Consider the following 15,009-nt stretch of genomic DNA (forward strand, 5'->3'; position numbering starts at 1 on the left):
TTCCCTGTGCTGCTTGGTGTCCCCGACTCTCCAGCCACGCTGGCAGGCACTCCCCAGGCCACATTTGCCCGTGGGGAGTGTTTTCACAGCCTGGCCCCTGGAACGGTTAACACTGAAAGAACCACAGGGCACTCTAATGGTTTGACACTTGTTAGCCCACATTTAGTTCACAAGCACAAATGAAAGTGACCTTCCCGCATGTGGGAGAAGGACAGAGGAGGGAGAGCCAGCCCAGTGTGCACCCTGGGCCTGTCCATGGCAGCCCAGGTGTGCAGCTAGCAAAAACAATCACCATTAAACAGACAGCAAAACAGAATGTGACTGCCCAGCACTCAGCATTCTGAGCTTACTCCTCAGTTGGGAGGGTTAGCTCTTAGACTAGATACCATTGCAAAAGAAAACAAGCACAAAGAAAAACAAGGTAATTTCTTGGGGCTGATGTAACCTGTTCTGACCTGAAATAGGCCCTCTACCCTCCCCAGAGTCCCCGCCATAATAATCATAGTACATGGGTTGTGTGTCCACAACAGAAGTCCTGCCTAATTCCCTTAACCCTTTCCTCCCAATGTCTGGGCTCTTTCTAGAGCTGTTTGCTGGCAATGAATATACGTCGGCCTTTTTTTGTCCTTGCACGTGTGCTGGGGACCATCCACCTTGGCCCAGCCCGGAATGTTTTCTCTGTGTAACGGTGAAATGTTCTTTGTAGCTGAGTGAAGGCAGCAAATTCTCCCAGTGGTGGAAGGCAGACAGCGGATGGCTGGTTTTCTTAGTCTTGGACATAATCCAGTCGCCATAGTCTTCCACCTTGAGGTACAGTAAAAAGCCAGGGCATTTCTCACCCCCGTGGGACAAGACTCCTCTCAGCACCCACAGATTCTGTTGCTGTAGCTGGCACATCATGGGGTTTCCAGGGTCCCCCTGTGACAAAGGACAGAAGGCTTCAGGTCTAAGAAAACTCATTTTCTTTTTAAATATATCCTTGTGCAATTTACCGTTTGTTCTAGAAATGTTTTATATTGGTTCTCACTTGAGAGGGGGTAAATTATAGGATACTATTTCCGATCTAGGCAGCCACCGCCACGAATTCCAACAAGATGGATTTTCTTTTTATCGTGCAGAGTATTTGCAGGCTTCTGCCATTTGCCTTTAGCTTCCTGGTTCGCATTTCATTTTCATGTCCCTTTGACTAAATCCTCACTCTCTCTTGGTTCCTCATTCCTCCAATGTTGACCAGGCTGGGTTCCCGGCTTTTCCACCTGGCAGCTGCCTGTCAGCACACCTGCTCACCAGCCCTGCCCGTGCTCTCAGCCTTCCTCTGGGACTCAGGGATTCTACCACACAGACCTTACCTCCTTTTAAGGGAGTGATGAGAACCTTGGCACGCTTACCTAGATGTGTGACCCCGGAGAGTCACCTACTTTTCTCTGAGTAAAGTGCAGAACCCTAACAGTGCCTGGCACACAGTACACACTCAAAGAATTAGCTACTATTATCCTGGTAATATAAAAGGCCATCATTTTATGTGAAAAGTTGAGAAATAGGAGAAGAGCAATAAGGCAACTACTAGGTATAATTTACTTTAACTGCCCCAGCCCCAAGCCTCCTCTTAAGGTAATACCTGACCCCACTCCAAACCCGTGGTCCATCTTGCCCCAAGAAGGGTTGTCATTCAAAGGCTGACCAGCCCCTTTGGCCCACGTGGCCCGCCTATGCAGAAGGACTGGGCCAGCACATGGTATTCTTGCTGCCCTGTGCTGCCATGGAGCAGAGGGCAGAGATTTCATCCCAAGGGCTGGCTGGCTCTGCTACGACTGTTGAATGGGCTCACATCTGCACCCTATCATGTCTGCCTGGGGCAGAGAGGCTGTCCAGCCAAGCATGGCATGGTCTTCCCTTCTGTCACCAGTTCCAACCCCAATTTGCTTTAACTGTGGTTCCATAGCTGGAGGAAGAAAAATAGTGCAATTTAGGACAAGTAGTTTGATGAATGAATGATTGTATGGAGACCTCCCTGGCTATTGCGTGGTTTTGCAAGTTGCCACTCTGCCCAGGTGTAGAATACATGGCTTTTCCTCTTCCTTATAACGTGTGGGGCCCAACTTCTGAAGCCCAAGCAGCTGAGAGAAGAAGTACCAGGTGCTCCTCTGGAGCAGCCCCACCTCATCTCCTAGGGGAGCAGCCCCAGCTTAAAGGGGCTCTTTTATTGTGTGATCCTTAACCTTAACATTGAACAAAAGCCCTGACAGTTGTGGGGAAAGGAGGGGGGTGGGTTCAGAGTGATTCTGCTTTTGTTGGGTTTCTGGGGACCCACTAGGCAGATATTGGACTTGGGTGGTTTATTCTATATATCTGAAATATGGCTTTGAGGACTTCTGGACACTAGAACACATGTCCGAGAGAAGAAAGCATCCCAGGTAGACAAGTCACCATTTATTTGTCTGAGCCAGTTTGCTAGCACAGTTCAAAAACAAAGAACTGACTGCAGGTGTGCTACAGGTAAAAACCAGTCTAAACTTTGCAGGTAGGTTTGAAGAGATGATCATTTAGAGTAGAAGCAGCTTACCATATCCCATTGAATCTAAGATGCTCTTGAAAAATTATTATCTTTTGGGGCACCTGGGTGGCTCAGTTGGTTAAGCCTCCAACTCTTGATTTCAGCTCAGGTTATGATCTCACAGTTCATGGGATCTAGCCCCCACTTCTGTGCTGTCAGCATGGAGCCTGCTCAGGATTCTCTGTCTCCCTGTCTCTCTGTCCCTCCCTCGCTCACACTCTCACTCTCTCAAAATAAATAAACTTAAAAAAATTAACATCTTTGGAATGATATGTGTCTTTTAATTGGTTGATATCAGAGTTTAACTGGCAGCATTTTCTCTCCCTTGGTATTCCATACAATAATGGCACATTCCACAACTGATAGCATCTTAGATTTGATGAAATATGGTGCTGGATTGAGGGAATACCTCAGTTATCTAACTTAAAAAGTTGTTAGTCTTCCACCTGCTAGAGTCCAGTACAAAGTAGACACTCAATAAATGTTGGACCAACTTTGGAAGGGCAAACATTGTATAATGAAAGGCAGTCCTTCATGTATTTGCAATAAAATTACTTTTAGGAAGAATTGTCCACATATATGTGGACATATACTCTTCCCCCTTTCTCTAAAATACTTTCCCTAGATCATCTGGGGAAAAAAAATTTCCCCATCTGGGAATCCTGAAAGTTACTTTGAAGGAGAGTAGAGATTAGAAATAGTAGAGTGTAGAAATTTTGGAGTAGAGGAGAGAAACTGCCTGGACACCTGGTAGACCTGGGTTCTCATCCTTATTATAACATTTATTAACTGTGTGATCCCTGTAAGCCCCACCTTCTCTGGTGTGGACATGAGGGAGCCTGGACCAGGGACTTGTCAATTCCACACATTTTGCTGAGGTAGTAGGATAGCCACATCTGTACAGCCCTCATCCGATTGGAGGGCAGGGCTTCTTACAGAAAAACAAAAAACAAATCAATAACTGATGAGCAATAGCATCAGAGTCTAGATCCCATAGAAGCTGAATACAGTGACCCCACCCTGTAAACATGCTCAAAGTATACATGGTTTGACCCCACCCTGTAGACAGGCTCAAAGTACACATGGTTTGGACTCACACTTGCAAACTTTTAGCCAGTGAAAAACCATCTATGACTTAGACGTGCTTAATCATGTCACATTGAAAATGGTGACTGTTTACTCCACTAGGTAGATTTTTATTGAATATCTGCTATCTGCCAAGTACCGTTCACCCCGGAGACAGCCATGGATCCCAAGTGACAGTCCCTGTCAGTCCCTCAAGGAGTTCACTGTGCATTGAGGGAGAGTCCCGAGATTCCCTTGAAGTGACCACTGCTTACTCTCAGCCTTTAGCTTTTACTCCATCATGTTCTTACCAAACAGACAGCATCGGTTTCCTGCTCTATGTGATTGCCACATCCTGTTTTCTTGAGTTTGTGTAAGGGACACATGTTGATGTCTTTCACGGAGATTTTCCTCAGGATACTCATTGTCATGTGATTTCCTGTCTGGACCATGCAACAGAAAGCCAAGAATTATTAATGAGAAGACATTGTCTATGTTAACTACAACTCATGTATCCAGATGGGAATGAGTGGAGAATATTCTGATAAACCCCCTGTTCTCATAGAAATCAGAAACGGTGTCTGAGTTTTTCTGAACACTACCTTTGTTTTGAACTTGAATGTAAAAATAGAGAACATATTCATCCTTCTTCCACATCTACAGAGAATACATTTCCTTGTTCACTTCCCAAGAATAAAAGAAAAGAAGGATGGCTTGGTCAAGAGGGCAATCAGCTCCTGTTCAGGGAATAATGTCCCCTGACCTCTCCCTTCAGGCTTTGCACTCCCTTCAAGCTGTTTGCTGACTATGTACTTCTAATTTGCGTGTAGAGCTAAAAGAAAAGGGACCAAATGTAAGAATGGCCACAGAAAGGGCAAGCATTGGGAATCTTGACTGATTACATGAGGGTTCCAGCCCAACTCTAGAATCTTGAGCAATGGGAGATATGAAGCTAAACCCTAGAACAGTTCATCCCAGTCACCCCCACTGCTCGCACACACACAGCCTCCTCTAGGAGAAGGAAGGCCTTAACTGCAGATGTGGGATTCCATCCTGCCACCCAGCAGTTCTGCAAGGCTGGTGGCATATGCAGCTTTCTGCCAAGAAAGCAGATGGGTCGGACCAGGTTGCTGAACTGCATCGCCGTGTCTGTCTTCAGGAGGGCTATGTTATTGTTCATGGTCTCATTATCAAAATCCTCATGGATGATGATGGTGTTGACCGGATACTCTTCATGAGCAATCACTTTGGCATCCATCTTAGCTATACCAACTATGACAATGATGTCCTTCCTAGAGAAAAAGCAAGGGAATCTTTAGAAGCCAAGGCACCATGGAAGCTTCACACTTTCCTTTTCATATTTACTCTTTTGGGGATGGGTTGGAACACTCATCCAATTGATTTTTCCTGGGCTAGTTTTTACTTACCCCTTTGGACCCAGTCCCCAGGAAATCTTTTCTGAACTCCTAGACTCGTGTCCTCCTTTGTGAGCCCATAGCATCTTGGGAATTCCTCTACCTTAATGTCATTTGTCCCACCACCCAAAGATAATCTGTTATGACTATCTTTTTTTCATGCTTTTTCCATAGTTTTTTGGTTTTTTTTTTTTTGATAGTCATAGTTACACCAAAGATGTAACCTTGACTGTTGATTTTAGCACTTAACATTTTAAAAGAAACATCTTTTCATATTACATACTCTGTAAATACTCTTGAGAGAAATTCCAATTATAATAGTGATGGAGTTCATTTGGTTGTTTTCCCTTTCTCCCCTTGGGGACCACCCAAGGGACTACAGAAATGAGAAACAAATGCTGAAAAACACCATAAAATGAAAAGACACTAGAGAATCCAAACCTCAGAATTAGAGGAAGGGCTGACAATAGCAGTAAAGGACAGCAGAAGCGCAGGGCATCCTAGATGGTACCTACTCCCACAAAGTCAGGAAAAGCTGGTCAAACATGCTTCTCAGCAAAGAGATAGAAAGAAAACAAAACAAGTACCAAAATAAAGGCCAAATTGGAAGCTGCATAAAGGAGAATAGAGAGAACAGAAAATACGTTAAAGGGCACAGGGTGGAGGACTGAGAAAAGTGACCAGAATGAAATGGACATTAACAAAGATTTTTAAAGGTGAGAGAGGAGAATGACAAATATGGCAGTCAATGGAGAGCCAGCAGATCACAAAGAAAGTAACCCAAATAAGACAGAAAAAAGATTTCAGGATCCAATTTAAGAACGTTTTCTGGAAATAAGCCTTCACTCTACAGTTTGGAAGTGTACTCCACACCCTAGGGAAAAAGCGATATAGAATGATCAACATGGAGACATAGCCTTGTCAGCTCCCAACAAGAAACAGATGGCACTCTCAAGGTGAGTTGGGGAAAGTTTAAGTAAGTTGGGGATTCTTTACAATGGTCTTGGAAGGGTGTAGGGAAATCACAGAGAATATTTCAGTACCTGGGTGTCACGTGGCAAATGCAGCTTCCTGCTCAGATAACAACAGGGTGCCAGTGTGCCTTTGGGTACTAGAGGGGGGAGGGAGTGGTCAGAGCTGTGGGCAGTGGGTCACTTGGCTGGAGGAGGCAGCCAGTCTACAGTACCCCTCTGGGGAATAAGGACCCTACCCTTGCCCTCCCCACTTCCTCTGAACTCTTGCCAGTACTCCCCTTGGCCAAACCCAACTGGAACCCAGAAGGTAAGAGTACCATTGGTGTAACCCACACAAGTCAGCCTCCTGGGACCCAGAAGGGTAGAAGAGAGTAGAGAGTAGAAATGGAAGAGATGCCGCATAGCTAGTAAAGTTGATGGACTTCAATGACAAAGGAGGAATCCTTAGGCATCCAAACAAAACCAGATTAAGTCATCTTAAGTTTGGCCATGTAATTTATTGCCTAACCCAAAGAACTTGAGAGAGTGAAAGGGGATGCTTGCAGCAGGACACTAGGATAATAGGTGTAACCAGACCCCTCTCAGGTGCACTGGGATGATCATGTACCTAGAGAGGAAAAAATCAGAATGGCTTCATACTTCTCTGCAGCAAGATTTAACACCAGAAACCATGGCAGTTGTGGGGGTGGGGGTGGGGGTGGGTGTGCAGTGGTAATGCCTATTAAGTCTCCAAAAGAAAGAAGGCATGATCCATGAATTCTACACTTAAGTTGTCATTCAGGCTTAAGGACAGCACATTTGTTAATATCCAAAACCCAAGGAAATATGGTTCTTGGGAGCCCTTTAAGAAACGACATACTTGGAGACAAATTTTAGCCAATTCTAGTGTTGAATGGAGAAAATCCAGCAGTGTTGAATGGAGAAAATCCAGCAAAAGGACTGTCGGTAAGTGTGGAGTTCATTATAACATTGGACTAAAAGCCTTTTTAGAGTTTGGGTTAGAGTCAAAATGTAAACTCTGTCAGTAATCAGATGGTGTAACTAAAGCTATAAAGAAGGTTGGAAGGTAGGTATATATGTCAGTTTCCTCATCTTTTAAAGGAATCCAAACATATTATTTACAGCTAATATGTAAAATAATAAGGATGTGCAAATATGTATGTGAATCAAGGTAAACATTAAAGCACTTATATTATCTATTAAAATTGTGTGGTGGAGGAGAAGGAGGGAAGAAGTAAAAAGATAGGACTTTTGGCACTGACCACAGTAGAGTCTAAAGAGAACAGTCCAGGGGCACCTGGGTGGCTCAGTTGCTTAAGCCTCCGACTTTGGTTTAGGTCACAAACTAAGGGTTTGTGACTTCGAGCCCCGTATTGGGCTCTGTGCTGACAGTGCAGAGCCTGGAGCCTGCTTTGAATCCTGCATCTTGCTCTCTCTCTGACCCTCCCCAGTCACAGTCTGTCTCTCTCTCAAAAGTAAACATTAAAAGAAAATAATAATAAAGAGGACAGTGCAGAAAGAAACAAAGGATGTTGCTGTCTTCCTTGAAATTATAACTCTAAGGTGAACACCAGAACAAAAACTCAAACTTTCCAAATTTGTCAGAAGAGACATTCAAAACAAAGGCCACATAATGAAAAGAAAAACAAGAAGCCACAAAAGCAGAAAACATAAACTAAAATGAAAACAAGAAGCAGGAGTTTCATTTAGAACATCAATTTAGAGCAGAAGAACATGAAGTAAGACAGAGAGGCTCTTAATGACGAAAAAGAATTAAGTCTATGGCGAAGACCTTGTAGTCATAAGCATCTGCAGCATGTGACATAATGTTCATAAAGGAAATACTCCAGGAAATAGGAGAAAGAGCCAAAGCTTGTTCATGATAGATTTTAACTCATCTCTGTCAACCTAGGACAAAGCAAAGAGATTCCCTCCCCCAATTTTATATATTAAATTGTCCACCAGAGACAGAGAATGAACTTTGAATTTTAACTGTGGGAAACATTCACGTGACTCACATATAGTAGACTGCAAGGGCAACCCCAACAAATTCCTAAACAGATCTAATCATCATGTAGTATAACTCAAAACAAAATAAGGGCAGAAAACAAACAAAACACCCTGAGTATTTGAAAACTCTGTCTTTAAAAAAACCCTGAGGCAAAGGGAAAATCAAAACCAAAATAGATAGACCAGATAGGAAATAACAATAATGAAAACGCTACCTGGAAAGCCAAATCTCTCTGGAAGGCTAGTGCCAAGGTTCAGTCCAATCTGTCCACTCCTGGGTTATTCATGCTATATATGCACATGTGTGCAATAATATATGGACAAATATATCTACTTGCAGCAATTTTTGGCACTAGGAAAAGATCAGAAGCAACCCAAATTTCCACTATCAGAGGGCTGTGTATTTATGGTAGATCCATCTCGGGATACTGTTCAGCTGATAAATATGGGAGTGAAAAAGAGTGAAAAAGCTGAGTGTAATGCTGTGTCTGGTACACTATCAGTTGTATCAGGGGCTGTTATAGACTGAATTGTGTTGTGCCAAATTTGTTGATGAAGTCCTAGCCCCAGGTGTGGCTGTATTTGGACACAGGGCCTTTAAGGATGTTATTAAGATTAAATGAGGTCTTAAGGGTAGGGCCCTAACCCAACAGGACTAGCGTCCTTGCCAGAGGAGGAAGAGACGTCAGAAGTGCACACCCTGAGGAAAGGCCATGTGAGGACACTGCAAGAAGGCAGCCATCTCCAAGCCAAAGAGAGAGTCCTCAGAAGAAACCAGTCCTGCCGACACCTTGATCTTGGACTTCTGGCTTCCAAAAGGTGAGAAATAAATTTCTGTTGTCTAAGTCACCCTGTGTGTAGTATTTTGTCAGGGCAGTCCTAGAAGATTAATACAAGGGGGAAGGAAAAATCTCTCTCTGTCAATAGATACAAGAATCAATATAGCTAGACCTATAGATATATAGATATCCATAAGTGCATTGAGTAATTAAGGAAGAATATTTAAGAAACTGATGGTAGAATATGGTTTAAGGGAGGAAGTTAGTGTCTGAAGGCCAGGGAATCTTTTGGTTCCTTCTGAACATTATACTGTGTACATGTATTTTAATTTAAATGTATGCATTTTCAGGGGTTTCTGGGTGGCTCAGTCCATTGAGTGTCCGCCTCTTGATTTTAGCTCAGGTCATGATCCCAGGGTCGTGGGATGGAGCCCCATATCAGGCTTCATGCTGAGCATGGAAGCTGCTTAATTAAGATTCTGTCTCTTACTCTCTCCCTCTGCCCCTCTCCCCAACTGGTGCTCTCTCTCTCTCTAAAATATAAATAAATAAGTAAATAAATAAATAAATAAAAACTATTTTCAAATAAAAATATAAGTTATAGGTTTAAAAATTCAGCATCTCCACCATATTCTATCAAGTGTTTATACTATTACTTATTTGGGCAATTATAGTAATTATAATCTCTTCCCCCATACTCTGTGTGTGTGTGTGTGTGTGCGTGTATATATATATGGCATATAAATAGTATATATAGAGATATATAATAATTATATATATTATTTATGTACTATATATTATATGCTATACATATATGAATGAGTAACCATAATGTATTTATCCATGATAATTGGACTTTACATTTCGAGTGTTTTGTGTGTGTTTAACCACCCTATGAATAACATAAAACTTTTGTTTTGTGCATAAAACTTTTGTGCATAAAACTTTTCCAGTGGTTGAAATTATTTCATTAATGTCCACTCTCAAAAGTGAAATCTTTGGGTCAAAAAGTAAAATGTTTTACAAAAAAATTATTCCTTTAATAACATTTGAGGTTTTTTTTTTTTTTGTGGTTTACAAGAATGTATAAATTTACCACATAGAGTTTGGAGAATACAAAGAAGTTCAAACAAGAAAACAGAAATCGGGTGCATTCTGAGCATTCAGAGATAAGTGCTTGTAAAGCGTTTGCATATTTCCTTCAAATCTTTTCTCTATGCACATATATTTGTGGCAGTCATGTTGTAAGGTTCAAGGTTAAGTGTTTTAAGGTACGGGCTCCTAACAATTCACTTAACAAACTTAGAGTAAAGACCTCTAGTACCTCTAGTACCAGGGGTCAGTGCCTGTGTTGCAGTAAAATGGGAACAGATGTCCTTCCCGTGGAGGATGGAGGAACAATCATTTCACCTTGTGGGTGTGCAGTCCCCACAGCAGAGAACACACTGGACAGCATGACTTTGGCAACTGGTGATTCCAGGACCCCAAGAGTCATGGCAGGGCAAGTGCCAAGCCAGTAAAAAGCCCTGTTGCCCTGTCACCAGGAATCTACCTTCCAGGTCTCCCCAGGCTGAGCCGGAAAGGGTCCCTTCACCTCCACCCCAGGGGGCTGTGTAGGCCCCAAAGCACGGGTACTGGCCTGTTCTGCAAGGCAGATGCGATGCTGATGATCCAGAACTCACTGAGGATGCTGCCAAAAGCCAGGTGAGTGTACTGGGAATCCTGCAGCGACACCACCCACGGGAATTCCTGGTCTTTGACCAAACCCTCCTCGGAAGTTTCCACAACACTGGTTTTCTGGATGCCACAACCTGCAGAGAGGGTGTGTGGGGGCCTCACTGTTGGGGCAAGGAGTTGGCGGCCTGTGGCCACCACCACTGTGTCACACCTCAAGACCACCTCTCCTGCTGGTTCCCCACTCCTCCTGGCTCTCCATCTTGGTCACCACGAACTCCACTACCCACATTTCTTTTCCTGGTGGGTCATTTTCTACATAAAAGATGCTTGATGACATCTTTGAATCTAAAAATAACCCCTTAGGCTACCGATAATCCCTCTCCTCTATTGGGCACTTGGCAGTGCACTCGAGGCAATATCGGAAAGCGGTTCTCAAAGCGTGGTCTGGGACCTCTGGAAGTCCTCAGGTTAAAACTGGTTAAAACAGGTTAAAACTGTTTTCATAAGAATACTAAGACAGTGTTTGCTTTCTCACCCTCATTCTCTCATTCTTGTGCAGTGGAATTTTCCAGAGGCTACATGATGTCATCACTGTGACGGCTACCAGCGTGTGTGAACCTGTATATTCTTGTGTTTTAAAAATTTCCCAGTTTTTAATTTCTAATATAGCAAATATGGAAAGATATAGCTTCACAGAAAAAGTTACTTGGGGGCCCTCCATAATTTTTAAGAGTGTCAAAAAGTTGGAGCACTGCTGATATGTACTACTTCATGTAACTCCTCCAACAGATGCGGAGGTGGACGTTGTCATTCTCCACGTGTGGCTGAGAGAATGGACTTTTAGAGCTGGTAAGAACTTGTCCAGGTTACACAGCTGGTAGGTACAGGGCTGGATTTCAAACTCCATACACCTTCAACCCCTCACAGTCTCTGTTCCAGCCACATTTCACATTCTCAAATTTGCCCTTGCTTTTCCCTGCCTGGGCAGTTTGGCATGTGTGGCTCCCCCGTGTTTGTTTTGCTTGCCAGTGTATCCCTATGGGCTAGTATAGTGCATAGTAAGTGCTCAGTAAATCATTTGGTGAATGAACAAAAGCATTTTGCTTTACCAATCACTCCCTGAAGTCCAGTCATCAAGGGGTTAAAAGGTCCCACCAGGTTGAGGCTGATTCTGGCCCATTCAGGCCTGCTTGGCCTTTGCCTTTCCAGGCCCTCAAGTGAGTTGCCTCCAATTGGGCAGTCTCTTGGGTCTGGACATTTGTTTCAAATGAGAGTAAAATGTTGACTAATGTTTTAAATAAACATTCTCCCCCTGCCTATCCTGGTTTCACCCAAGATGCTGCATTGCTCTGTACTGAAAAATAAGTCCTTATTCATAGAATCATGGAAAGTGTAAGAATGATAGAGCAGGAAGGACCCTTGAAACTCAAAGCCCCAGACTGAGTGAGCTGAGCCTCCTACTTTGCAGGCAACATTATGGGATGGCGTACACATGGGGTGTTTTGCTCTCTGTGGCTGCTGACTCCCTCCCTGTCCTGACAGTCCTCATGGCCAGGGGTGCCTATGTCATCCTCAGTACTCAGAGTGGAGGGCAGAGATTCTCAACCTAGCTGCACATTTCATCCACCTGCTGGCCATCCAACTGCTGTCCCCTTAGGGACAGGACCTGGGCACTGGCATTTTAAAAAGCCTCCCCAGGTAGTTTCTAATGTGTATTCAGCTTTGAGACCTACTAGTGTTTTGGGAAGGTTCTGGATGCAGTGTCCCAGATACTGTTGGCCCCTGTGCCGTGAGACCTGGGAAAAGCCACTTTACCTCTCTGGACCTTAGTTTCCTCTTTTGAAATATGGGGTAACACACCTCTTGGAGTCATAAAGATCATGTAAGGTGAGATTATGGGAAGGTGCTTTGCAAACTGTATCTTCATGACTGATAATGCTAATGGATGATTCCTTTTTTTTTTTTTTTTTAACATAAGCCACTACTCTGGTTGCTGTTTATAAATCCCAACCACAAGTACCTAGTACATGTTTCTAAATCAGTGGTCCTTGGGGCGCCTGGGTCACTCAGTCGGTTAAGCATCCAACTCTTTATTTGGGCTCAAGTCACGATCTCACAGTTTGTGAGTTCAAGCCCCACATCAGGCTCTGCGCTTACAGTGCAGAGCCTGCTTGCAATTCTCTCTTCCTCTCTCTCTGCTCCTCCCCAACTCATGCTTTCTCTCTCTCTCAAAATAAACTTAAAAAAAATAAATTGGTGGTCCTGGATGATAGGTGTCACATGGTGGGCACCACCAGCCAACTATTGGTCAGATAATTGGTGGCTCTGTTATCAGCCATTTATTCAATTCATGGAACGTTGGCAATCTATAGTGAACAAGGCATTAACCATTGTTACCCAAATCAACAAGGACCTACAGGTAGGTGATGACTTTTGCTTTCTCAAAGCTCTAGTTGGCTAGTTTATAAAACCCTTGGAAGGTCCAGGATATAAGGAGGAAATCTGAGCTAAAGATGAAATGTTTGCCTGAAGATATTTAAGAGGGAGGAGAGACCCTTTCTGTTTTGTGGGTATCCCTTGGTCTCTCTGGGGCTGCAAGGAGGTGGAGTAGGCTAGGAAAGTAGGGGGTTCTCCCTTTGGTGTGTGCTGTGGTGGTGTTAGAAGCTCTGTCCTGTCTCCCGTCTAACTCCAGGAAGATTGGACAGAGCCAGCTAGGGTGGCAGCTAGATGGAACAGAGCTTGCTGTCCCCTCTCAACCTGCCCCTTCCTAGGATGGAATCTTAGTTCTGGATGACCTGGAGGTCAGGGAAGGACTGAGTCCCAAGCAGGCTCCAAGGTACCTTCTTGCTCCTGGGACCAGGAACCATCAGTTTAATGATACTTGGGGGGTTAATGATAAAAGATTTATTTGAAACCACAATGCTTAGGTAGAAACAAGGGGAGGGCCTGGTTTCTGAGTACATCAGATACACCATAGGCCTCCACCTGGGCATGGGGAGGACATCTCCCACCTGGTGGTGCCTGGTGGGGTTTCTGAGTGGGCTTTTCCATAGTCTGAGGCTTACTTTCCTAATGGCACTCTCATCCGAGGATCAGCTCTGCCATCAGACTGCTGAAGCCAGTTTCCTGCATCCACGGCCCATGTTCCCTTTCTTTGCCTGATTCCCACCGCCAACACCTGCTGTCCGAGCAGAGCACTGCCAGTCCTCTTCCCCCTGAGTCCCTCTCTGGACATTAAGGGCCATGTACAGGATTCCTGGACAGGTCCCCCTGCCATGTCACACAAGCTGCTGACATTGTCATGGAAAAGAGAAGCACACTCACTGGCAGAAGAGTGGGAGACATAGAGCAGTACTAAGAGCATCCGTCTCATCTCTGCCATCCCCAAAGTGAACTGCAGCAGGCACCATGGGCAGCTGTGAAAACACAATATCCAAAGGCACAGGCTTTTCCTCTCCTCCCTAAAGCGGCAATCCCCCCACCGCGTCAGAGGCCCTGCCTCTTTCCTTTCCCCTGACAAAGCCTCCAAAATGTGGGAAACAGACCTGTCACGTCCCAATTGCTTGGTTCCGTCCAGTGAAGGGCTCAGGGACCAGCTGCCCAGCACCGATATTGTTAGGATTGGGAAGATGGCCCACAGAGAGGAGGCAGCCCCTGTGTGTCAGTTTTCTCCTCGATCCAGCCAGGGTCCCCAGGCTTCCCAGAGAGTTGGGTCTCAGAAGAGGGTTGGTTTTTGACTCATGGAATCTGACCCCTTTCTTAACTCTGTAGCCATAAAATGCTGCTGAAAGTAAGAGCAGGGTTTACTGCAAGCCCACCCCTGGCTTTGCCCATCCTGCCACACTCAGCTGGCTTAAATGATGCTGGGATTTCTTTTCACTGCTGACCACTTATACTTTTACATCATAACCGCCCAGTTTGTAGCTCTGTTAATTTGTGCAATAACCGGACAAGGCAGACAGTATCACTGTCCCCATTTTACAGATTCAGAAACTGACATTCACACACAGAAACCTGCCCCAGGTCACACAGCTGCCAAGTGTTGGAGCTGGAGTTTGAACTGGGGTCTGAGTTCAAAGCCCACACGTGTCTCCCCACCCACCATACCATCAGCCCCACTCTTGCCTCAAACTGTGCACAATAGCCGTTCTCAGTCACCATGTTCCGCTCATGACACTGGATGTTTCTTGTTGTCAGGATGGCTCTCAGAGTCTTCTGTGAACTGCTACTGCCAAAGGAGAAATGAACTCACTCTGACCTTACACAGCAGTGCTCAACAGAGGGATTCCTTCTACCACCTTGGGAAGAATGTTCCATTGTGGCATCACAGTTACCATGGTATCACCAAGCAAATGTCTAGACATGGAGACCTAGGAGGAGCCAGGATGAAAAGCCTGCCTGTTTCCTAAACTTGGCAAGGCTATTCTGGAAGCCTGGCTTTCCCCAAGTCTGGCCGAGAAGACATCCCTTTTGCTAGATCACAAAGCCCTGTCCCATTGCAGCCGTGGTCTGTCTACTTCCTCAGCACCTGCCCT

The 15,009-nt window shown here is 44.6% G+C and overlaps 1 protein-coding gene across 1 annotated transcript; it reads right to left on the reverse strand.

Annotated features, from left to right (window-relative positions):
* Window positions 1-136: 136 nt before the first annotated feature.
* Window positions 137-13,887, reverse strand: PRSS54 (serine protease 54). Its single transcript, XM_078438836.2, is given in 6 exon segments — window positions 137-918; window positions 3,931-4,062; window positions 4,653-4,911; window positions 10,437-10,608; window positions 13,799-13,847; window positions 13,849-13,887. Coding segments are annotated over 6 exon segments (1,188 nt in total). The 5' UTR covers window positions 13,885-13,887; the 3' UTR covers window positions 137-378.
* Window positions 13,888-15,009: the final 1,122 nt, after the last annotated feature.

Source organism: Panthera onca, chromosome E2 (assembly GCF_046562875.1).
Source record: "Panthera onca isolate mPanOnc1 chromosome E2, mPanOnc1 haplotype 2, whole genome shotgun sequence".
In the NCBI taxonomy this organism is placed as follows: domain Eukaryota; kingdom Metazoa; phylum Chordata; class Mammalia; order Carnivora; family Felidae; genus Panthera; species Panthera onca.